The 25,046-nt window shown below is 38.3% G+C and overlaps 1 protein-coding gene across 4 annotated transcripts in view; it reads left to right on the forward strand.

Moving 5' to 3' along the window:
* Positions 1-25,046, forward strand: part of Pls1 (plastin 1) — a 137,940-nt gene that overhangs the window by 94,207 nt on the left and 18,687 nt on the right. For all 4 annotated transcript variants that reach the window (XM_045136626.1, XM_045136627.1, XM_045136628.1 and 1 more), the window contains 5 exons: positions 594-759; positions 841-983; positions 2,449-2,544; positions 14,681-14,876; positions 19,271-19,349. In XM_045136626.1, coding sequence (XP_044992561.1) covers positions 594-759; positions 841-983; positions 2,449-2,544; positions 14,681-14,876; positions 19,271-19,349 — 680 coding nt within the window. The remainder of the gene's footprint in view (positions 1-593; positions 760-840; positions 984-2,448; positions 2,545-14,680; positions 14,877-19,270; positions 19,350-25,046) is intronic.

The following is a 25,046-nucleotide window of genomic DNA, read 5'->3' on the forward strand; positions in this document are numbered from 1 at the left end:
TAGGGAAGAGCTGATTTTAACAGGGCAGATAGGAAGACTGGGGAAGTAAGATAAAAAATTTACACATTTGTAAATGTTAGGTTTGAAGTACTTGTGGAGCATATAGCTGGACATAACCAGATGTTATAGACATAGAGCTTAAAGTACAGGCTAGGAAGATCTGTGGGCTCAAGATAAAGATGTGAAATTAATCGACATGTACAGATGCATTTTTAGTAGCTGTAACTTTGTTGTAGAGATATTCCTTGTGTTTAAAAATCTGTAAATTTTGCAATCCATTGTTGCAGATAACTTTGTAGGTTAGACTTTAGAAAGTATTTCCTTGGGCTGGAGAGATGGCTTAGCTAAGGCATTTGTCTGCAAAGCCAAAGGACCCAGGTTCAGTTTCCCAGGACCCATGTTAGCCAGATGCACAAGGGTGCACACGCATCTGGAGTTCGTTTGCAGTGGCTGGAGCCCTGGAACACCCATTTTTTTCCTCTCTCTCTTTCCCTCTGTCAAGTAAATAAATAAATAAAAATTAAAATATTTAAAAATTTAATAAAGGAAAGTATTTCCTTACATTATATATATAATTTTTTTGGATCACTCAGGAAAATTTGAATCTAGCCCTGAATTCTGCCTCAGCCATTGGTTGCACAGTGGTCAACATCGGTGCACAGGATCTCAAAGAAGGAAAACCTCACTTGGTCTTGGGACTTCTCTGGCAGATCATCAAAGTTGGCCTTTTTGCGGATATAGAGCTTTCTAGGAATGAAGGTAAGATCACCGAAAGTAAATGCTTTTGGTGACACCTACCCACGGTGCGAAGCAGACTACATTTCAATGTTTTCCTCTCAGCTCTGATTGCGCTGTTGAGTGAAGGCGAGGACCTGGAGGAGCTGATGAAGCTGTCGCCTGAGGAGTTGCTGCTGCGGTGGGTGAACTACCATCTGACCAATGCGGGATGGCGAACCATCAGCAACTTCAGCCAGGACATTAAGGTTTAATGTTCAAATTCTTGACCTGAAATAAGAGTGTGGAATGTAAGAAATAAGTGGGATGGGAACCCCCCTTAAATTACAAGGTCATGGAGTAGAAAATGAGGTTTTGAGTTTCTTTTTCAAGTAGGTCCTCTAGTTACAGTCAAAAGATCTTCTAAAAATGACAAATTAGGGCTGGAGAGATGGCTTAGTGGTTAAGCGCTTGCCTGTGAAGCCTAAGGACCCCGGTTTGAGGCTCGGTTCCCCAGGTCCCATGTTAGCCAGATGCACAAGGGGGCGCACGGGTCTGGAGTTCGTTTGCAGAGGCTGGAAGCCCTGGCGCGCCCATTCTCTCTCTATCCCTCTATCTGTCTTTCTCTCTGTCGCTCTCAAATAAATTTAAAAAAAATTTTAAAAAAATGTTAAAAATAAAATAAAATACAAATGACAAATTATTGAGTTTTTTATTTTACTTTTGAGAGAAAAAGAGAGGCAGAAAGAGGGAGGGAAGGAGAGAGAGAGAGAGAATGGATGTGCCAGAGCCTTTTAGCTGTTGTGAACGAACTCCAGGTGTGTCCATGCCTTTGTGCGCATATGTGACATTGCATGCTTGCATCGCTTTTGCATCTGGCTATATGTGGGACCTGGAGATTGGAACAAGTGTTCTTAGGCTTCATAGGCAAGCACCTTAACCACTAAACCATCTCTCTAGCCCATGATTTTTAAGTATTACAACTAGCTGTGAGATGAAGGAGATGCTAGCTTCAACAAATTAAATCTTTGTATGTCACTGTCTTACTAGATTATAGTGAAAATTTCAAAATATTATAATGCAAAATTTATGCAGAAAATTACATCTGTTTGCTGATGAGCGGCCCTGTGGGCCTGAAGCATGCTGCTTTCCGTTTTTCTAATAACCAGCTAATAGAAAATCAGATTGTTTGAGGAGTGGGGAGTCAGACCGTGGGGATTCCAAGTACGTCTCCCAGCCAAAGTACTGTGGAAACACGTTCCTTTCTGCTTGGCAAGGACATGGCAAGATATTAGCTACTTTTGAACATGACTGTATTGGATGACTGGATACAATGAGATTACAGTTTATTTATAAGCATTGGCAATGGGTGGTATACAATGTAGAGGAAGATGCTTCCTTCATTCTACAGAAATCAGGGAAGCCTTCCAGAGGAAATCATTGAACTGAATATCATCTGACAATGATGGTCTGTCATGTGAACAAAAAGAGACAGAAGGAGTTGCTTCCAGGTCCTGAGAACAGCCCTGCTGGAGGATATAAGGTGTGAAACAGGACTGCTGGAAGCCCTGAGCATCAAATAGTGTATTGCATTCAGAAGTTCTGCCTATTGAAGCCACTCAATTGTTTGCTATGTCTTTTATTTATTTATTTTTTTGTAATGGGAGTACTTTTCTTTCTAAAATTATTGATGATTTTACTTATTTAAATATACAACTTTTTCTTTCTTTGAAGGATTCAAGAGCCTATTTTCATCTGCTTAATCAGATTGCTCCTAAAGGAGACCGAGAAGATGGGCCTGCCATCGCCATTGATCTCTCAGGATTTAATGTGAGTGCAGTTTTTTTTTTATTATTTTTATCATAGTGTTTAGTATCAGTATTTTAGAGTAGTATAGTGTAGCATATAGAATTTAATATTATAGTAAAAGTATATATAAATAATTACTACTTTTGAATATATAGTTCAGTGACATTCAGTATATTCATCTTTCTGTGCAACTATTACCACTATCTCTTTCTAGAACTTTTTTTTAGATTAAAAAAAATTATTCATTTTGAGAGAGCAAGTGAGAGAAACAGAGAGAGAGAGAGAGAGAGGCAGATAGAAAGAGAGAGAATGGGTAAGTAAGGGCCTCCAGGCACTGCGAGCAAACTCCAGATGCATGTACCCCCTTGTGCATCTGGCTTACGTAGGTCCTGGAGCATCGAGCCAGGATCCTTTGGCTTTGCAGGCAAATGCCTTAACCACTAAGCCATCTCTCCAGCCCAAGAACTTTTCATGATTCTATTGTAAAACTGTGTATTAGACAGTTTTAGGTCACTGAGATGAACTTTCATACCAGGCACAGTTATGGAAGGAAGGGATTTATTGAAACTATGGATCCAGGGGAAATTTCATAATGGCAGAAGCTGGCCTGTTTTTATTTTTTATTTATTTATTTAGTTTGAGAGAATTGGTGCTCCAGGGCCTCAGCCACTGAATTGGAACTGCGCCACCTAGTGGGCATGTGTGAGCTTGTGCTTGCCTCACCTTTGTGGGTCTGAATAACGTGGGACTTGAAGAGTAGAACATGGGTCCTTAGGCTTCTCAGACAAGTGCCTTAACTGCTAAGCCATCTCTCCAGCCCTGGCCTGTTTTTTCTCTTGTTTTAAATTAAAAAAGAAAATTTCAGAGAAAGCAATAGAGAGAGAGAGAGAGAGAGAGAGAGAGAGGGAGGGAGGAAGGGAGAGAGAAAGAGAGAGAATGAATTGGCATGCCAGGGCATCAGCCACTGCAAAACACCACCTAGTTACACATGTGCGACCTTGTACTTGTCTCATGTTTTTAGGCTTCACAGGCAAGCATCCTAATAGCTAAGCCATCTCTCCAGCCCTAGCCTGTTTTTCAAATAGGTCCAAGCAGAGAGAGAAAAAGCCACAAGCAAAACAAAACAACACACACACACACACACACACATACACACAACCAAAAAACATTACTTGCAAAGGCCAAACCACAACAAACACAGTTTAGGAACTCCAGGCATTTTGCATATCTTTATACTGGAATTTCAACTCCACCATTGTACCTTAGGGCTGGACCCTATAATCTATCCAGGGACACCTCCTTTGTTCAGGTGGCTATAGTTCCAAAGTACAAACTATTCCACATCAGCCTGGGGCTAGAGCAAGCTCCTACCGTGAAAAACCAAAAAATAAATAATAATAAAAAAACTAGGGCTGGAGAGATGGCTTAGCGGTTAAGCGCTTGCCTGTGAAGCCTAAGGACCCTGGTTCAAGGCTCGGTTCCCCAGGTCCCACGTTAGCCAGATGCACAAGGGGGCGCACGCGTCTGGAGTTCGTTTGCAGAGGCTGGAGGCCCTGGTGCGCCCATTCTTTCTCTCTCCCTCTATCTGTCTTTCTCTCTGTGTCTGTCATTCTCAAATAAATAAATAAAAATTAAAAAAAAAACAAAAACTAAAGAATCCAAAGTACAAACTAATAAAACACTGGATATACAGGGGGCTGACTGTTGGAACTACCATATTCTGCCCCTGGCCTCAACAGATTTATAACCGTCTTACATTGTAAATTGTATTTATTCCAGTTTCAGAGGTTTCTACAGTCTTTAACAACTCAAGATAGTTCTAAAACCTAAGTCTCCTCTAAGATTTAAGATTGTCTTTAGATATGAGTTTGGTAAATTCAAACAAGTTTTATACCTATACATATAAAGGCACAGAGTAAACATTTTTGACTGCTATAAGGCATAACAAAGGAAGACAAGCCCAGTGTAAATTCAACAACTATTGAACAAACATCAAACTTTGGCTCTTCAAGTCTGATATAACCAGGGACTGATAGTCTTTGAACTTTATTATTACTATTTTTTATTGACAACTTCCATAATTATAAGCAATATTCCATGGTAATTCCCTCCCTACCCCCACTTTCCCCTTTGAAATTCCTATCTCCTTCATATACCCTCCCCCTCTCAATCAGTCTTTCTTTTATTTTGATGTCATGATCTTTTTCCTCCTATTATGATGGTCTCATGTAGGTCGTGTCAGGCACTGTGAGGTCATGGATATCCAGGCCATTTTGTGTCTGGAAGAGCATGTTGTAAGGAGTCCTATCTTTCCTTTGGTTCTTACATTCTTTTTGCCACCTCTTCCTCAATAGATCCTGAGCCTTGGAAGGTGTGATAGAGTATTACAGTGCTGAGCACTCCTCTGTCACTTTTTCTGAGCACCATGGTGCCTTCTGAGTCATCCCAAGGTCATTGCCATCTGAAAAGAGAAACTTCCCTAACCAAAAGTGAGAGTGGCATTAATATATGGGTATGAACATTTAGAGAAGTGCTTACTGGGAAGTTTGGTGAGCATAGTATATACTTTTAGCCAGACAGCAGTAGACATTACACCCTAGGGGTTATGACTACCACTTTTTTAGGTTTTCGGTATTAGGGATGTATTCCCTCCCATGGAGCGGGCCTCCAATCAAATTAGAGGGCGATTGGTTTCTCCCATAACAGACATGCCACTATTGCATCCATTGGCTCATTTGGCCTGGGTGGCCAAATATAAGGCTTGCAGTGTCCACTGTTGGGTTTCTTCACTGATAATTTCTCTCTCTCCCATTGAACTGCATACAGCATGGCTTTTTCCAGCTTTCTCTCAGCTGGTCTACATGGAGGAAGTTTTCAGCTCAGCTCCAGCAAGGTTTCTAAGTGACCTTGCAGCCCAAGTATGTGGAGTCTTCAGCAATAGGGTCTTACCATCTATTCCTGGTGGGAAACAAAGGGCCTCCGCAATGGCCTGTAATGTTTTGGGGCATCAGGGACCTCCCTGGCCAACAACTCACTGGAAGGTATCTCATCCCTGGCACTGAAAATTTTCTAGTAACAATCTATGGTTCCTGTGTGTTTCATTGTCCAAAAAAGTAGGCTTCTATATGAATTACTTATATCTTCTTGGATTTTGATTAGCCCTCCCTTCTTTCCTTTACTCAATCTCTTCCCCTGACCTCACTTAGGCCTTTTCACCCCCATTGATCTGTTTTTCTACTTACATTTTACAATACCATCCTATTAGGACCCTCTCCTCCCTCCCTTTCTATTCCTTTTATATCTCCTTTCTAGTTTACTGGCCTTTACTACTGCATTTTCTTCCTACTTACACAGAAGTCCAGTTATTTGTAGCTAGGATCCACATATGAGAGAACATGTGACATTTGGTTTTCTGGGTCTGAGTTACCTCACTTAGTATAATCCTTTCCAGATCCATCCATTTTCCTGCAAATTTTATAACTTTATTTTTTTTTTACTGCTGAGTAGAACTCCATTGTGTAAATGTGCCACATCTTCCACTCATCAGCTGAGGGTCATCTAGGCTGGTTCCATTTCCTAGCTATAGTTAATGGAGCGGCAATAAATATGGTTGAGCAAGTATCTCTAAGGTAGTGAGATGAGTCCTTAGGATATATGCCTAGGAGTGCTATAGCTGGGTCATATGGTAGATCTATTGTTAGCTGTCTTAGGAACCTCCACACTGATTTCCACAATGGCTGGACAAGATTGCGTTCCCACCAACAGTGTAGAAGGGTTCCTCTTTTTCTGCATCCTCGCTGGCAGTTACGTTCATTTGTTTTCATGATGGTAGCCAATTTGACAGAAGTGAGATGGAATCTTAATGTAGTTTTAATCTGCATTTTAGTGATGACTAGGGATGTCGAACTTTTTTTAGATGTTTATATGCCATCTGTGTTTCTTCTTTTGAGAACTCTTTATTTAGTTCCATGCCCATTTTTCAATTGGGTTGTTTACTTTCTTATTATTTAATTTTTTGAGTTCTTTGTATATCCTAGATATTATTCCTCTATCAAATATATAGCTGGCAAAGATTTTTTCCCATTCTGTATGTTGCCTCTTTGCTCTATTCACAGTGTCTTTTGCCATATAAAAGGCTTGTAATTTCATTAGGTTCCAGTGATTAATCTGTGGTTTTATTGCCTGAGCAACTGGGGTTATATTCAGAAAGTCCTTGCCAAGACCCATATATTGAAGGGTTTCTCCTACCTTTTCCTCTAGCAGTTTCAGAGTTTCAGGTCTGATATTAAGGTCTTTGATCCATTTGGACTTAATTCTTGTGCATGGAGAGAGAGAAGGATCTATTTTCATCCTTCTACAGATACATATCCAGTTTTCCCAGCACCATTTGCTGAAGAGGCTATCTTTTCTCCAGTGATTATTTTTGGCATTTTTGTTGAAGATCAGTTGGGTATAACTACCCAGACTTACATCTGGGTCCTCTATTCTGTTCCATTGATCTATGTGTCTGCTTTTGTGCCAGTACCATGCTGTTTTTGTTACTATGGCTGCGTAGTATAGGTTAAAATCAGGTATGGTGATACCACCAGCCTTATTTTTGTTGCTCAAAATTGTTCTAGATATTTGAGATTTTTTATGCTTCCAAATGAATTTTTGGATTGCTTTTTCTATTTGTGTGAAGCATGCCATTGGAATTTAGATGGGGATTGCATTAAATGTGTAGATTATTTTTGGTAAGATTGGCATTTTCACAATATTGATTCTTCCAAGACAAGGGATGTCTTTCTATTTCCTAGTGTCTTCTGCAATTTCTTACTTGAGTGTTTATTGTATGGGTCCTTCACTTCCTTGGTTAGGTTTATTCCAAGGTACTTTATTTATTTATTTATTTTTTGATGCAGTTGTGAATGGGAGTGATTTTCTGATTTTATCCTCTGTATGTTTGTTGTTAGCATATAGGAAGGCTACTGATTTCTGTGTGTTTATTTTATATCCTGGTACATGGCTATAGGTGTTTATCAACTATAGCAGTTTGCTGGTAGAGTCTTTAGGGTCCTTTATGTATAGAATCATGTCATCTGCAAATTATGATAACTTGATCTCTTCCTTTCCAATTTGTATTCCTTTTATGTGTTATTGCCTTATTGCTATGTCTAAGACTTCTAGTACTATATTAAATAAAAGTGGGGACAGCGGACACCCTTGTCTTGTTCCTGATTTTAGTGGAAACCCTTCAAGTTTTTCTCCATTTAGTATTATGTTGGCTATCGGCTTGTTATAAATAGCTTTTATTATGTTGAGATATGTTCCTTCTATTCCAAGTCTCTGTAGGACTTTTATCATGAAGCGATGTTGGATTTTGTCAAATGCTTTTCCTGCATCTAATGAGATGATCATGTGTTTTTTTTTTTTATCCTCTAGTCCATTTATAGAATGTATTACATTTATTGATGTGTGTATGTTGAACCATCCCTGAATCTCTGAGATAAAGCCTACTTGGTCGGGAAGAATGATCTTTCTGATATATTCTTGTATTCTGATTGCTAATATTTTGTTTAGAATTTTTACATCTATGTTCATGAGTAAAGATTGGTCTGTAATTTTCTTTTTTTGTTCTATCTTTGTCTGGTTCTGGTATCAGGGTGATGCTGGCTTCGTAGTAGGAGTTTGGTAGGATTCCTTTTTATGTTTTATGGAAAAGTTTAAGAAGCATTGGTATTAGTTCTTCCTTGAAGGTCTGGTAAAATTCACCAGTGAATCCATCTGGGTCTGGACTTTTTTTATTTGGGAGGTTTTTGATAACTGTTTGGATTTCCATACTTGTTATAGGTCTATTTAAGTGGTTAATCTCATCTTGATTTAATGTACATATGTCGTATAAATCAAGGAAACCATCCATTTCGTATTTCCATACTTAGTGGAGTATATGTTTTTATAGTTAGTCCCTATGATTTTTTAAAATTTCTCTGGTATCTGTTGTGATATTGCCTTTTTCATCTCTAATTTTATTAATTTGTGTCTCTTCTCTCTTTCTCTCCTCAGATTTGTTAAAGGTTTATCAATCTGGTTTATCCTTTCAAAGAACCAACTCTTTGTTTCATTGATTCTTTGGATTTTTTTTTTTTTTTGGATTTCTACTTCATTAATTTCTGCCCTAATCTTTATGAATTCTTCTAGTCTACTAATTTTCAGTTTGCCTTGTTCTTTTTTTTTTTTCCCAAGCTTTAAGGTGATGCCGTAAGTTGTTTACTTGTAACCTTTCTAATTTCTTAATATAGGCACTTAAAGTTATAAATTTCCCTTTTAGGACTGCCTTCATTGTGTCCCAAGGTTTGGTATGTTATGTTCTCATTATCATTTGACTCTATGAATTTTTTTATTTCCTTCTTGATTTATTCATTGACCCATTTATCATTTGGTATTGTTTACTTTCCATGATTTTGTGTATGCTCTATAGCTTTTCTTGCTATTGATTTGTAGTTTGATCCCATTGTGATCAGATAAGAGTGCAAGGAATTATTTTAGTTTTTCCTGTATTTGTTAAGATTTGCTTTGTGTCCTAGTATATGGTCTATTTTAGAGAATGTTCCATGTGCTGCTGATAAGAATGTATATTCTGCAGCATTTGGATGAAATGCCCTATAGATATCTGTTAGGTTCATTTATTCTATGATCTCATTTAATCCACATGCTGCTTCTGCCTAGATGCTCTGGATCTCTCCTACTTCTCTGCTGCCATTGGTAATTTAATATATACCTCACTATTTAGTAGAAGAGTATATTTTGCTGGTTCTTCTTTTTCTTTTTTCTTTCTTTCTTTCTTTCTTTGGCTTTTTCATCCCTAGGCTGCTTCGGTGTGGTTGCTATGCTGCCATCTTAACCAGAAGTCCCGTCTTAGAACTTTTTAATTCCACCCCTCTAGCTGGGCCGAGTAGCCAGGGAAACTTATGTCATTAGCCAACAGCTTCCATGGTAGCCCTTGTATAGTTTTGGTATATGTGAAACATCTTTGGGTCCCTGTGTAAACTACAGTCCATCTTCCTAAGGCTCTTCCATCCTATTTATGAGGGTCATCACACCCTGTCTATATGTTGCATCTTAGTAGTGACTCCTGAAACTGTGCACATTTTGTGACCATTCTACACATTTTTAAAAAATATTTTATTTGGGGCTGGAGAGATGGCTTAGCAGTTAAGCACTTGCCTGTGAAGCCTAAGGACCCCAGTTTGAACTTGATTCCACAGTACCCATGTAAGCCAAATGCACAAGATGGTGCATGCATCTGGAGTTCGTTTGGAGTGGTTGTAGGCTTTGGTGAGCCCATTCTTGCCATTCCTCTCTGCCTGTTTCTCTCTTTGTCTGTTGCTCTCAAATAAATAAATAATAAAATATTTAATTTATTTACTTGAGAGATAGATATATAGATATGTATATAGAGAGAGGCAGATAGATTGAGAAAGAGAAGGGTATACCAGGGCTTCCAGACACTGCAAAACAAACTCTAGACACATGTACTGCCGTGTGCATCTGACTGATGTGGGCACTGGGGAATTGAACCTAGGTCCTTAGGCTTCACAGTCAAGTGTCTTAACCACTAAGCAAGCTATCTCTCCAGTCCCCATTCCATGCATTTTTTTATGTTTTAAAAAGCAATACCAGGAGTGTAGGACACAGCCATATTTTAAATTTAGGGATGAAATAAATGATGACATTGAAGAGCAGCTTCCTTTTTCAGTTAACTTTTTTCCAAAAGAGTTATTTGTTTATTTTATTTAGGAGTTTTGTATTTCTATCATAGTCCTTTTTTAAGCATTGTTTTCAGTCGTCTTTTTATTTTAATGTAAAGCACTTGGGCCATCTTTCTTAAGACTGTTCGTGTGTTGACAATAGCAACTTCAATAACCTAAAACCAGTGTCAGTGACTCTAATTTAACTTGAGTGTTTTTAAACTTAAAATCATAAATCTTTTAGTGCAATAACTTTAGCCAAGCACATCAGTCCATTACAAATTTAATCTTGATCAAACTCTTTGGGCCTGGGCAGTAAAATGAAGCCAGCCCTTATGTCAACAGCCCAATTCTAACAACGTCCTCTGCCGTCTTTTTTTTTCCTTATAATGCTTATAAGCCACACCTCTAAGTTTAATTTTCTGTGTACTTAGCATTTTATTATTATTTTTATTTATTTATTTATTTATTTTTGTTTATTTTTATTTATTTATTTGAGAGTGACAGACAGAGAGAGAGAGAATGGGCATGCCAGGGCTTCCAGCCACTGCAAACAAACTCCAGATGCATGTGCTCCCTTGTGCATCTGGCTAATGTGGGTCCTGGGGAATTGAGCCTCGAACCAGGGTCCTTAGGCTTCACAGGCAAGCTCTTAACCGCTAAGCCATCTCTCCAGCCCTGTAATTAGCATTTTTAAACTCTTACAATAATAGTCCTAAATACTTGGCTTACCACTCTAGAAGGTGTATTTAGTTGTAAGCACCACATTCATGTCCATTTCTTCAGAACAAATGTTTTAAAAGACAAAATCCACATGGTCAGATTTATCTCAGCATTCTATCCCACTTCTGGTACCAATTTCTGTAGTAGACAGCTTCAGGTCACTGAGATGAACTTCCAGACCAGATACAGTTATGGAAGGAAGGGATTTATTGACACTTACATATCCAGGGGACGTTCTATAATGGCAGAAGAAGCTGGCCTCTTATTCAAACAGGTCCAAACAGAGAGAGAGAAAAAAAAGCTACAAACCAAAAATAAATACGCAAACAAACAAAAACAAAAAACTACCCAAGAACCCAAAGGCCACACCACAACAAACACAGTTCAGGGACTCTAGGTACTTTACACATGTTTAGAGTGTTATTACAAATCCACCACCACACCTTAGGGCTAGTCCCTAAGATCTGCCTAGTTACACCTCCCCTAGCCAGGTACAAACTAATAAAAAACCAAATATATTGGGGGCCTTCTATTCAAATTACCACACTCTAACCATTTCTTCATCTCACCCTCCACTGATCTACTCTCTGACTGTGACTAGTGAGTGCCATGGAGTTGAGAGCATAATTCTGTGAGGCAGTATTCCTTGGTATCATCCTCAGCCATTTACTAAAGCTTGACCCTTTGTGCATCAAAAGTTTTTCCATGCCACTGGCTCCATGCTAAGCTACCTGACTGTCACAACTGAAGAAAGAGAGTTGCAAACTTCTAATCCTGAGTATATGTGGGACCAACACAATACCCATATTTCCCTGGCCCAATGCAACTGAAACTGGGGTGCTTTGTGACCTTCAATCTGTCCCTGGAAGGGAACAACAAACTGTTATTAGATTCCTAAGCAACTGATAATTCCATGGTTTATATTTAGATACATGCAAAAGATGGCAACTACTATCTGTAGTGCAGGAAGGACTCATATAGAGCCTGACTCCCTAACACCTTTTCCAGGAAGCCTGTTCTTTTAACAAAAGTAGGAAATACCAGGATGTTTCTGTCCAATCCATGATCAGACTAGATTGTATGAAACTATATTAAATAGTTCCTGTGTAGCATGTTTTTAAAGACATTTTCTTCAATACTTATAAATTATTTTTCATTATAATATAGTATGTTCAAAACAGTATTTTAAGACTATTAAAGTTTGTATATTACATTAGTTGAAAATCAGGTAGTTAAAAAAAAACCTTAGGGAGGGCTGGGGAGATGGCTTAGCAGTTAAGGTGCTTACCTGCAAAATCTAAAGACCCATGTTCGTCTCTCCAGATCCCACATAAGCCAGATGCACAAAGGTGAAGCAAGCGCAAGGTCACACATGCCCAGTAAGTGGTGTAAGTGTCTGGGATTTGATTGCTGCGGCTGAGGTCCTGCTGTGCCAGTTCTCTCTCTCTCCCTCTAAATACACACACACAAACACACACACACACACACACAAATATTAAAAAAAAACCTTTGGGGAGCGGGCTGGGAAAATAACTCAGGATTTTGATTAAGTGCTTACTGTGCAAATGGGAGTGCTTACATTTGGATTCTCAGAACCCACATAGAAAGACTAATGCTGTGGGAGGCATCTGTAATTCCAGCATGCTTATGATGAGAAGGGAGGCAGAGACAGGAGAGTCACTTGGCAGCTCATGGGCCATCTAGTCTGGCAAATAAAATGGTTAGGTCCAACATCTGAACTTGACCTCTGAACTCCACATGTATGCCATGGCACATGTGTGGCTGTACTTACAACTGTTTCAGTATTTCTAGAAAGCAAAAGGCACGTTTATTATAACAACAATACCTTTATCCCTAAAAGTTAATAGTCTATAATACAGTAACTATTACCATTTATTTTACCTTATAAATGTCAGATTTTTCTTTTTATAGTTCATTTGAACTGTAAAGCTAAAATAAGGTCCGTATAATGTGATTCACTAATGTCTGACTTGGTAACTTTTCACTGGTAAATAGTACTGACTTTTTTTTCTCTCATTTTATTTATGCTTTTGCTACTTTTTAGGAGTTGTATTTGTTGGAGACAGTTTTGCTTGTCTGGGACTCACTTTATAGCCCAGGCTGGCCTCAAATTTGTAAGCCTCCTGCCTCAGCCTTTGAGTGGTAGGGTTATAGGCACACACTATGACATCTTGTACATTTGAACATTTTTACAATTGTGGTTTGTAGAATTAGGTAGGTTTTGTTTTTTATTTTATTTTATTCATTTATTTGATAGAAAGAGGCAGAGAGAGAAAGAGAGAGGGAATGAATGAGCATGTCAGGGCCTCTAGCTGCTGCAAACAAACTCCAGATGCATGTGCCCCCTTGTGCATCTGTCTTATGTGGGTCCTGAACAATTGAACTGGGATTCTTTGGCTTTGCAGGCAATCACCTTAACTAAGTCATCTCTCCAGCCCTTAGAAAGATTTTAATCCTTCCTTATGATGTATTCTCATGGTGGGTCCAGGCGTGCCCTTGTCTTTTCTTTTTTTGTAATTGTTCATAACAAGTTTCAGCCCTTAATCGAATAAGAAACCTATAATTTTCATTTAGCTGAATTCTTTCTGGTTCTCTCTGCCTTGCCTCAATTTTGCTATCCACCATCTTTTACCATATGAGCATTTCTCTGCTTGTCTTTTGATGTAGTTTTCTTGTATCCAAATGTATTCCTCATAAAATTAAGCTTTTACTTTTTACCTTTATATAAATTTCATTGTGTTGCACTTAAACCTCTACTATTTATTTTTGAATTTAAGTCTCTGATTCATATTGTTGTGTATCATTGTAAATACCCTCGTTCATTTCTCTGTTCTCTTGTGTATTTGGCTTGTTTTGTCTGTGTCCAGAGTTTTGCAATTGTGAAACATGCTGTTCTTTCTGATATGTGTGCATGTAAATATTACAACTTGTTTTTCACTGAGAACAGTCTCTGCTTTGCACATCTGGCTTTATGTGGGTACTGGGGAATTGATCTCAGGCTGTCAGACTTTGCAAAGCAAGTGCTTTTAACTGCTGAGTCATCTGTCCAGCCCTAGTCAGTTATCTACAGGGCCCCTTACTAAGTATCTTTGTTTTCTGTACGTTAACCAGTAGGAGCTCAATTTGAGAGTTGTACTGAGTATTTCTTTTTGTGTGTAGGGCAGGCCAGGGTCTTTTGATGCTGCAAATAAAGGCCCATCTCTTGTCTGTGGGTAGCTAGGGAATGGAACTTGGGCAAGCAGGTTTTGCAAGCAAGTGCCTGTAATCACTGAGCCATTTCCCCAGCCCCCTGCTGAGTATTTCATCAGTGAGAGTGAAGTATTATTCAGTGATCCCAACAAAAAAACTAAAGAACGTATTATTTTGTTTAAAACAAATGAGGAAGTTGATGTGTAATTCCTTCTTATTCTAACCTTTTTTTTCTCTTTTTTGATTTTTTTTCCCCCATGGTAGAGGGTCTCACACTAGCTCAGACTGACCTGGAATTTACCCTGTAGTCTTAGGGTGGCCTCAAACTTATGCCTGTCCTCCTACCTCTGCCTCTTGAGTGCTGGGATTAAAGGTGTGCACCACCACACCTGGCCCTTTTTTGATGTATTTATGGTAAAGTAATTGCTTCTAACTATGCTACCTATAATACCTATGGCAATGAAATGTTGACCATTTTGTTTTATTTCATTGTTCAGGAGAAAAATGACCTGAAGCGTGCTGGATTCATGCTTCAAGAAGCAGATAAACTCGGCTGCAGACAGTTTGTTACTCCCGCAGATGTGGTTTCAGGAAATCCAAAACTAAATTTAGCCTTTGTAGCTAATCTTTTTAACACTTACCCATGCCTTCATAAGCCTGATAATAACGACATTGATATAAATTTATTGGAAGGTAAGTTCTTTCTGCCTTGGACTCGTTATATTTTCTTTGGTCCTCTTCTTTTGTGCTTTCATAGGTAGGGTATTGTGGTGGGTGATGCAATTCAGTGTGTGTAGGCAGGAGCGTTCACTAAGATGTTCAAAGTAGAAAATACCGGAATAAATCTTGTCATTTCTCCACACGAGTTTATTGAAAACTATCATATATTTAAAGAATCCCCAGAAATGATTCTACAATTCTATCATATACAGAATGAATTATTAGAAATAAAAATTATTTATAACTTTTTTCTTTCTTGGCAAGTTTACCTCCAGCAATATTCTTTTTAATGTTTTTAGTATACATGAAGTTATAGTATTCATTACTGATTGTGTGTGGGCTATTGTTATCTGTCTCATAATATGTAATACTTTCCTGTTTTGCTTCATGAAATGCAGATTTGACCCCTCCTAATGTAGGTACTGTATTTAGTACTTTTCTATATTCTATAAACATGTTCATTCTGAATTGTTATTAGTGGCATTTATTCTTTCCATCTGGGTTGACATTTATGTTTTGCATTTTCATGCTGCTGTGTTGTTTGTCTTAATATGCCTATAGAGTGAGTGGCAAGCAAATGAAGATTAGTTAAGTAGAGCTGGTCTTTGATTATGTACTCTTTACCTGATTTCCCTTCTACAATGGTGGGAAGTTGTCATACACAATAGAAATTAGTTTTGACAATTGTACTTCATGATTTGATGTAAAGTCTTTATCCCTCTCCTGTGATAAACCTTATCATTTAACATAAATAATTTTTGAAAAGATTCATTTAGATTCTGTAGCATAGTTTATTTTGGATTTACATTGCACTTAACTAAATGTCATTGAAGCTTACAATATATGAATCGTCTTAATGACAGAAACATTCTTAATATATAGTTCTTTCTCCTTCTCTGTTACCTCTGTTAGTCTCTCTTCCACTCTTCTCCTATTCAGACACCCTCATCCACATGGACTCCAAAACCCACACTAACGTTTGAAGGAAAAGTAAACCCAGTGGCCACACTGGGAGAGACAGCCAATCCTGATATTTTTCTCTTAAGTTGCCCTGGCTGGTGGAAGATGGGGAGAATTTGATGTTGTATTTATTCATTCTCTCCATTTCCCACCTTGACTTCCTTCACCAGTGGAACAGAGTAATTACCTTCAGAATCCTTTTCCCTTGGGCTGTCACAACTAGAATTCTGATGTCTGTGTCACCTCATACTCACAGTTTTACAACTAATGAAAGAAATTTTAGATTTAACAAATATATATTTTTGAGGAATGTGATAATTCAATTCACTCTCCTTGAGTGAATCAAATTAAATAAAGACTATATATACTCTCTCTCTAAATATATAACACAGGGGAAATGAAACAGTGCAGGTTTTTTTTTTTTTTGTTTTGTTTTTTAGCTTAGAGTGCTAGAACTTAAAAAAAAAATAAGTCAAAAGAAAGACTGCTACATTTTTATCAGTCTGGAAAATTTCAAGATCCCTGTGTGTCTTACAGCAGAAGGCATTGTTTAGAGTGGCATATTAAAAATGATCTGCTTTTTATAGTCACTGAATTCTTGCTAAATATCTTTTCCAACTTGCTCGCTCTCCTGTTTGTCATGTTTGGATTCTTTTGCTTGTGTTCAGCATGCTTTTGGATTTTTTTTCAGTGTGAACTTGATTGCTACCTATTTCCACTAGTATTTATTATACTGAAGATACTATGGAAATATTTATCAATCATCTTTATCTAGAACATATGTATGTCCTGATAGAGATGTTGAAAATGGATTGGATATTGACTGTCATTGGAATAGTTTCTTCTGTAAATTTGTGTTTTTATAGATCCTCATGAAATTTGAGCCTTGACCTTATCACATCCCCAATTCATATATTAGTATGTTCTCATTGGCAGATAATTTTATATGTAGGAAACTAAAGCTATCAAATTAAGCCAACTACATAGGCTACACACAGAGAGAACATCTTAGAATTCATCTGTGGTAACAGAAAGTACATAGGCCATGGAATTGGAAAGACTTTGTTCAAATCATGGTTCCACCATTCAATATGAGTAACTTCTGTGAGCCTTGGCTTTTTCTTATATAAAACAGGAGTAATAATGCTTTCTTGGGAAGCTTACAAGGCAGGCTGAATGTGGTCATGAGTGAAAGAGTTTATCTTATGGTACATATTTATGGATGGTCAGAATGGGAGGTGGAAGCACATTCATTGAGTGGTGAATAGCTGTTCCTTTCTGTCTTCTTAATAGCATATTTTATAACATGCTTTGAACATATTCGTTACTTTATTGAAACTTTTGTCAATTGCAGGTATCAATTTGACCTGCAAAATGACAGAATATTTTATAGCTCTGTCATTATATATCAACAATTAAGATGTTAGTTCTAAATTGCATTAGTTGTCTGTTATTGAAAAACATTTTCTAATCTGTAATACATATGTTTTCATAATGCTGTACACCATTGTTCTTAAACAAATGCTCAGTGCTTTTAGCTTTGAGCATTTACTTACCAAGACAACTTTAAATGGAGTGAGGTAAATAAATGCTCATTTATAAAATCTTTTGTTTCTTTGTGTTAAAAATTAAAATGATAACAAATTATTGAGAATACTAGGTGGAAACATGAATATCTGAAGCTTTTAAGAGCTTCAGAACTCTTTCAAAATATAAATTTGATGTCTTTAAAAATAATATTCATTATACCATCAGGTTTAACATAATTTGAATATTTTAATTAAAAATTAGACCACTTTGACACCCAATCATTGCAATTTAAAGACCTAATTGGACTTTTTTTTACAAAATAATTAGATTTTCTTACAAAAATGTAAAATTACTAGAAAAAAGAAAAATATATATACATAGAGATGTATATATCATAATAGCATAGTTACAAATTAGAGAAATAACCAAAAAGTAAATCAACTCACATACATATATCAAGTCATTGGTCATAGTGTGCTTATACTTACGTCCTGCTGGAAATACTTTAGAGATTTGATTTGTACCCTCTTAAGCACACCTATGAATATGGCAGACACAGATCCTAGGAATGTTTAGTTTGACTTGGTTCTTTAAAAAATTGGCATGTAGGTTGTTTAAATTAAAGTTGCTGAGGCAAAACTTAAGCAAAGATTATACACTTAATAAGGCCAAAGTTGAAGCAGATTCTGGAAAAAACTGTTAGGAAAAGGCAGTGCAAACAACATGGGAATACAGTGAACAGTTTATTTCTGGAATAGTTGGCAACAAATAACAGAACCCTTTAAATTGTGCAAGGTTGTAGCTACTATTCTGGATGTATAGTTTTATACTGTCTGTGTCTGTCAAGAGTACTGGAGAGATGCTCTGTAGGAGTGGGCTGTGGAGCTCAGATGATTATATAAACTTTTATGACAAACTGGCCTTCAAGAGTGCCATGGGCCAGAGTGACTAAACACCTGTGGATTAGACATGGGGAGAGGCATAGAGCTTTTAGCTTTTTGGGAGTCTGGTGAAAAGATATAGTCCAGGTTATTTCATTGCCCCTCAAACTTGCTGAAGACTAAGCAATCATATAAGTAGTCAGTTAGGACTCCAGTCAGGAAATGGCTGTAAGGCAGATGTGGCATGGAGAGCCCGCCTCTCTTCCCCCTTTGTGAACATCTTACTCATCTTTTCCTTGTAGATGGTGTATGCTCAGGGAGACAGACCAAACAAAAGAAACTTGAGGTGATCTTTGAGGTTGAGGCACTTACTATGATGAACTGTGTCTCAGCACACACTGGATGTTGTGGGTGGTTTGAGTTCCTTATGTATTTCCAACAATGACAGTCTAACTCTGGAAGCCTGAAAAATGGTTATTCTGCTTCACTGCCTGTTTCTTACATTGCCTGAAATCCTCTCCTTCTTCATTATTTGGTATAAAGTATAGGTTTATGTTCCCAGAGACCTTCCTGTATAAAACCATAATCTGTACAAATTTAGAAACACTGTATTTGAGAAAGGCAGATGTTTTCTATTTGCTTTAAAGTGCTAATGTTACCTTGCCTACTAAAAACTTTTATTCTGTTTAGGCAATCCTTCTTGCATATGACCATAACTTCAGATGAATTACATCTTACATGAGTTTATCTGCAGTTTCTGAAGAGAGAAACTTGTGGCTGAAGGAGTAGTTCATGGAAACTGAATAAGAAAATCTAGATAGAGGAAAAAATGGAAGCTTCCTAGATAGTGAGGATAATTTCCCTCCCCAAAGAAATTATAATATGTAAGGAACCATACAAAATATGTATGACAATTTTTACCTACTGAAATGATTTAAAAGATAGTTCTTTATTCTTTTGAATTGAATCATCAGTGTGAACTTATGTCTGCTCTAGGAGAGAGCAAGGAAGAGAGGACATTCCGGAACTGGATGAATTCCTTGGGGGTTAACCCATACATTAATCATTTGTACAGGTACGATGGTGTACTGTGTGTTAGCCTTACTAAACATGGTCTAATTCTTATGTTTCAAACTGTAGATGTGTTTACATGAGAACCTTTGAGTTTGAGAAACTTTGATTTGAGAAAAATGATATGAATTTAGCCAACATAGAGAATTTCAGAATACTGGAAATTGACAGTACAATACATTTTAAAAGAAAATGTTATTTAAACAGACAATGTGACATTAGCTGTAATTTAAGATTATTATTTGTGTGTGGGTTTGTGGTAGTGCACATGTTCATGTTTGAGTGTGGGTGCATGTGTGTAGAGGCCAGAGGATGACATTTGGGTGGTACCTTGCCTGCCCACCTCATTTGAGGCAGGGTTTTCTACTCTGATTCTTGTTGTGCTGTTTCTCGCTGGGTTTGCCTTGAGCTTCTGGAAAAGTCTTCATTTGCCTCTCATCTGCCACCAGCATCAGTGTGCTGGGGTTCCAGAAGCTTACCATGGCTTCTGGCTTTTATTTTTTAAGGTTTAGAGAGACTTTATTAGATTAAGAGAAGGCAAGTGAAGAGAGCTGTGACCATGTGGAAGGTAGCAGGGGAAGAGAGCCCATGTGGGAGTGAGGGGGAGGGCTCCGGGGCTGGAACAGGAGGCTTACCAGAACCTGGAAGTTCAGGAGACCACCAAAAGAGCTTTTCTGCCCCCCCCCCACATGCATCGATTTATACCCCTACTGTGGTGGGCTTCACCTTTGGGCTCAGGTGAGCCTGAGAGGCATGGTTGGTCTGGGCTAGAGGCTGGCTTAGGAAGAATTCAGCCATTATGCCAGGTACTAGGGGCTGAATTTGACCAACCACAATGTTGGGATCAGATTTAAATTCTAGGAAAGGGGAACTCAGATCTAGGTAACTCCTTTCATCAAGAGATAAGGAGAAGCCAGCTTCTCTGATCTCTAGCAAAGTGGAGATTGCAAGGGCAGACAGTCCTGCCTTTGCTCTCAGGGCCCAGTCACCCTAACTGTCCTTAGGGAATCAGGGTGGAGATCAGTCTGGCTTCTTCAAGCTGAGGCGGGTTGATGGGTATGGTAGTTGGAATACTTCTCCAGTGGAACTATCTAAGGGACCCCAAAAAGTGCATTGGTAGAGTGAAGGAAGATGGACCTGAAAGAAAAATGTTGGGGAAAAAGAATAAAAGCAAGGAGTTAAGGGAAAGTAGGCATACAGCAAACTGATACCTTTAGGGTTTCCATTCTTGTGGTTTTCAACCTGGGGTTTGGGGATGGAGCTCAGCTACTCCGGTTTGCGCTGCTAGCACCTTTATCCACTGACCCATCTCTTCAGCCCACTGATTGTACTTTTTGAAGGAATTATGGAGATGGGTCAGTGAATAAAGTACTTGCTGCATAAGTATGAGTATCTAAGTTCGTTTCCCAGAACCCACATAAAGCTAGACATGCTGGCCTTTGCTTGTCATCCCAGCCTGCCTACAGCAATACAGGAGGTGGAACAGGAGAATCCCCCAGAGGCTTGCAGGCCAGTGAGCTTGGCATATGTAGCAGACGAACAAGAGACCCTGTCTCAGATTAGTTGGAAAGACAAGGACCAACACCCCCGAGAGTTGTTCTTTGCCCTCTGCATGCACACCCGTACTCGCAGGGGGAACATACAGATACATACCACCCATGTGAATTTCAGCATAGTGGGTTACAGTGACATGAAGTAACTCATTTTCCCTGGGTAGTTATTTCAAGTTTTAAAAATTTATTTGAGTGAGAAAGACAGAGGGAGGGAGGGAAGGAGGGAGAGAGAGAGTAAGGGGGAGAGAGGGAGGGAGGGAGGGAGAGGATAGGTATGCCAGGGCCTCCAGCTCTTGCAGATGAACTCCAGACATATGCATCACTTTGTACATCTGGCTTACCTGGGTCCTGGGGAATTGAACCTGGGTCCTCTGGCTTTGCAGGCAGATGCTTTAACAGCTAAGCCATCCCTCCAGCCCTTACTTCAATTATGTTATTTTTTCTTTTTTAAAAAATATTAGATTTCCATACATCATTATACTTCGTTCTTGCCCAATGCCCTATCTCACCTCCCTTTTACACTTGCTAGTTCCCTTCTTCCTTCCAAGCAGTACCCTCTGTAGGCCCTTTCTCTTTAGACCTCTTCCTACTCTCACACCCTACCCTTTCTGTGTTTGTGTCCTATATAACATATCTATACAGAAATTTAACTCTAGAGTCTACATTTGAGTCTTCTTTATGGTAACAAATAGGGTGAGATGGAATCTCAAAGCAGTTTTAATCTGCATTTTCCTAATGGCTAAGACTGCTGAACCCTTTTTCAAATGCTTATTCACTATATGTATTTTTCCCTTTGAAAACTATCAATTTCATTCAATTCATAGTGCCATTTATTGATTGTATCCACCCCTCCCTCCCCCTCCCTCCCTCTCTCTCTACACACACACACACACACACACACACACACACACACACACACACACACATTTTTTGAGGTAGGCTAACTAGCCCAGACTCACTGGAAATTCACTATGTAGTCTCAGAGTGGCCTTGAACTCATAGTGATCTTCCCACCTCTGCCTCTTGAGTGCTAGGACTAAAGGCATGCAACACCATGCTTGGCTTAATAATTTTGCTGTTAATCAGTTAAATTCTTTATAGAGTTCTTGTTTTGAAATGGTAATACATAGTGGCTAGACAGGCAGTGAGGATCTGCCTGCCACCACAGCTTTAAGGAGGCAAAGATGGGGATACCCAAAGCAAGCTGACCTAATGAGGCTGGCTGAATCCACCGGCTCTGGGTTCAAGTGAGAGACCATGTCTCAATAAATAAGGTAGAAAAACTGAGGGAGAAGCTGTCAATCTCTGACCCTCACATATCCCATGTGTGGGCAAGCATGCATACATGCACATGTACCCCACATCCACAGAATGACAGCATATTCTGAGAAGTGATAGGATGAAGAAAATATTTTACTAAATCATTTCCTGGAAGTGTTTCCTTTTTCTTTATTACAGGATCTTGCCTTGAAAAACTGCAAAAGAACTCTACTTGAGAAGGTTTTTTTTTTTTTAATATGAAAATGCCCAACTAAATCTATCAGCAATTTGCATACCAAGTAACCTTCTTAAAGAAGATTAACTAAATTATTTTTAAGCACAAACTGAAACAGTAAAATAATAGAAAGCCTCATTCACAGAGGACTAGGGCAGTAACTTCTATTCCTTGGGATATATTAAAATATTATTTAAAATCTCAAACTAAAACATTAAAAATAAATAAAACTAGCGTTTTCTTATTCTGTTAACTATTATTGATGTGATAGACTTATATTTTAAAAACTCTCAACAGAATGGGAAAATGGCTTAGCAGTTCAAAGAACTTACTTGCAAGGTCTGCTGGCCTGGGTTCAGTTCCCCAGTACTTACATAAAGCCAGATGCCAAAACACTGCATGTGTCTGGAGTTCATTTGAAGCTGCAAGAGGCTCCAGCACATCCATACTCAGATTCTGTCTCTCACTCATTCTCATCTGTCTCTCAAATTAATAAATAAAAATTTAAAAATATATTTTATTTTATTTTGAATTTTTTTAGAGAAAGCAAGAGTGACATACAGAGAAAGAGAGAGAGAGAGAGAGAGAGAGAGAGAGAGAGAGAGAGAGAGAGAGAGAGAATTGGCGTGCCAAGGCTTCAGCCACTGAAATCGAATGTGAGACGCTTGTGCCACCTAGTGGGCGTGTGCAACCTTGTGCTTGCCTCCCCCTTTGTGTGTCTGGCTTGTGTGGTATCTGGAGAGAGGTTGAACAAGCACCTTAACTACTAAGCCATCTCTCCAGGCCTGAAAATATATTTTAAAGAAATAAAAATTCAAGCTACATAAAGAGGTGTATGTCAATTAGACTAGAGTTTGCATTAGAGTAGCCAGGCAGCTGAAACTCCAGTGTTGGGGGTGACAAGGGATTACATCTTTATGAACTAATCTGAAAGAATGTCTACATCATATATTATTGAGAAAAAAGAGCAATAAGTATAGTATTATTTGATTGTGTTTAACAATTGGCTTTGTACATACTTGTAAATGAATTCCTAAACAGAATTTGATTAGGATATACCAAACTATGGAACCTGTAGAATAAGAGTAGAAAATAGTGGAAGACTTTTATTTTTAATTTTAGCAGTATAATGTGGCTTGATTTTATTTTCTAACAATGAGCATGTATTTTATCATTGAAAGTTAAATCTAAATTAGGGAATTAAGATTTGTTCAGACTCAAAGTACCAAGAACACTAGAGATCTCTGTGGTTTAAAGAAGAGAATTATCCAACTTTTTAGTTAAAATACCTGAGTATTGGATATTGTAATATTGACAAAGGGCTTTAGGGATATGCAATTTTTTTTTCTCTTGGGGAAAGATACTGTTCACTGTCAGGAAATTGTTAAAGCACCATAATCTTAAAGAGAACCATTAGAGACAGAAAGCAATAGGTTGATGTCTAGTTGGTACCAGAACCATGTGTATGTGAGTTTGTGTCTGAATTATATTCCTAAACCCACCCATAAGCTTTTTAGTACCCTATAGTACACTATAGGTAGGGTACCAAATAAGATTGTATAGGCATATATATAATATATATATATATTATATATATAGGCATATATATAATATATATATATATATATATAATTTTTTGCAGTGGGGAGGATTTTTGAGGTAGCGTCTTGCCCTAGCCCAGTCTGACCTGGAGTTACTATGTAGTCTCAGGCTGGCCTTGAACTCACAGTAGTCCCCTACCTCTGCCTCTCAAGTTCTGGGATTAAATGTGTGTGCCACCATACCTGGCTTATGAAGTATATTTTAAGAACTATTCGTCATAGAGTTTTTCTGGAGTTTATTGTGAAATTTCTGAAAAATCATTTAACTTTCTTGGCCTTAGTTTTCCTATTTGCATAAAGTAATAATAATGGTAGTAACAATACCATACTGTCAAGGAATGAGGATGAATTAATGTAAAGAAATTGGGACTTGAGAGGTGGCTCAGTGGTAAGAGTATTTGCCGCACAAGCACGAGCACCTGCTTTCAATTTGCAACACGCGTGTGAAAAGCTGTGCTTGGCTGCATATGTTCATCTCAGCACTGAGGGTGACGGAGGCAGGATTGCTGGGCTCGCTGGTCAGCCACCCTAGCCCAAAATGGGCAATATCCAGGTTCAGTGCGAGGCTCTCTCTCAAGGAAATACAGCAAAAGAGCAGTAGACTTAGATACCCAGTATCATCTTCTTATCTCTGCATCTGTGCACACTTATCTGCCATGCACACAGCAAAAAAGAAAAGAAAAATTCATGAAATACATGAGAGTCCAAGACAAAGACAGATACTTAAGTGATGTTTTAATATAAAAAATGTTCAGGGCTGGAGAGATGGCTTAGCAGTTAAGTGCTTGCCTGTGAAGCCTAAGGACCCCGGTTCGAGGCTCGGTTCCCCAGGTCCCACGTTAGCCAGATGCACAAGGGGCGCACACATCTGGAGTTCGTTTGCAGAGGCTGGAAACCCTGGCGCGCCCATTCTCTCTCTCCCTCTATCTGTCTTTCTCTCTGTGTCTGTCGCTCTCAAATAAATAAATAAATAGAATTTAAAAAAAAATGTTCATGTGCTTACAGATAGCCTATCTAGTCAAATCTTAATTACTTCATGTTAAACTTCCTCC

Source organism: Jaculus jaculus, chromosome 17 (genome assembly GCF_020740685.1).
Source record: "Jaculus jaculus isolate mJacJac1 chromosome 17, mJacJac1.mat.Y.cur, whole genome shotgun sequence".
NCBI classification, from domain to species: Eukaryota; Metazoa; Chordata; class Mammalia; order Rodentia; family Dipodidae; genus Jaculus; species Jaculus jaculus.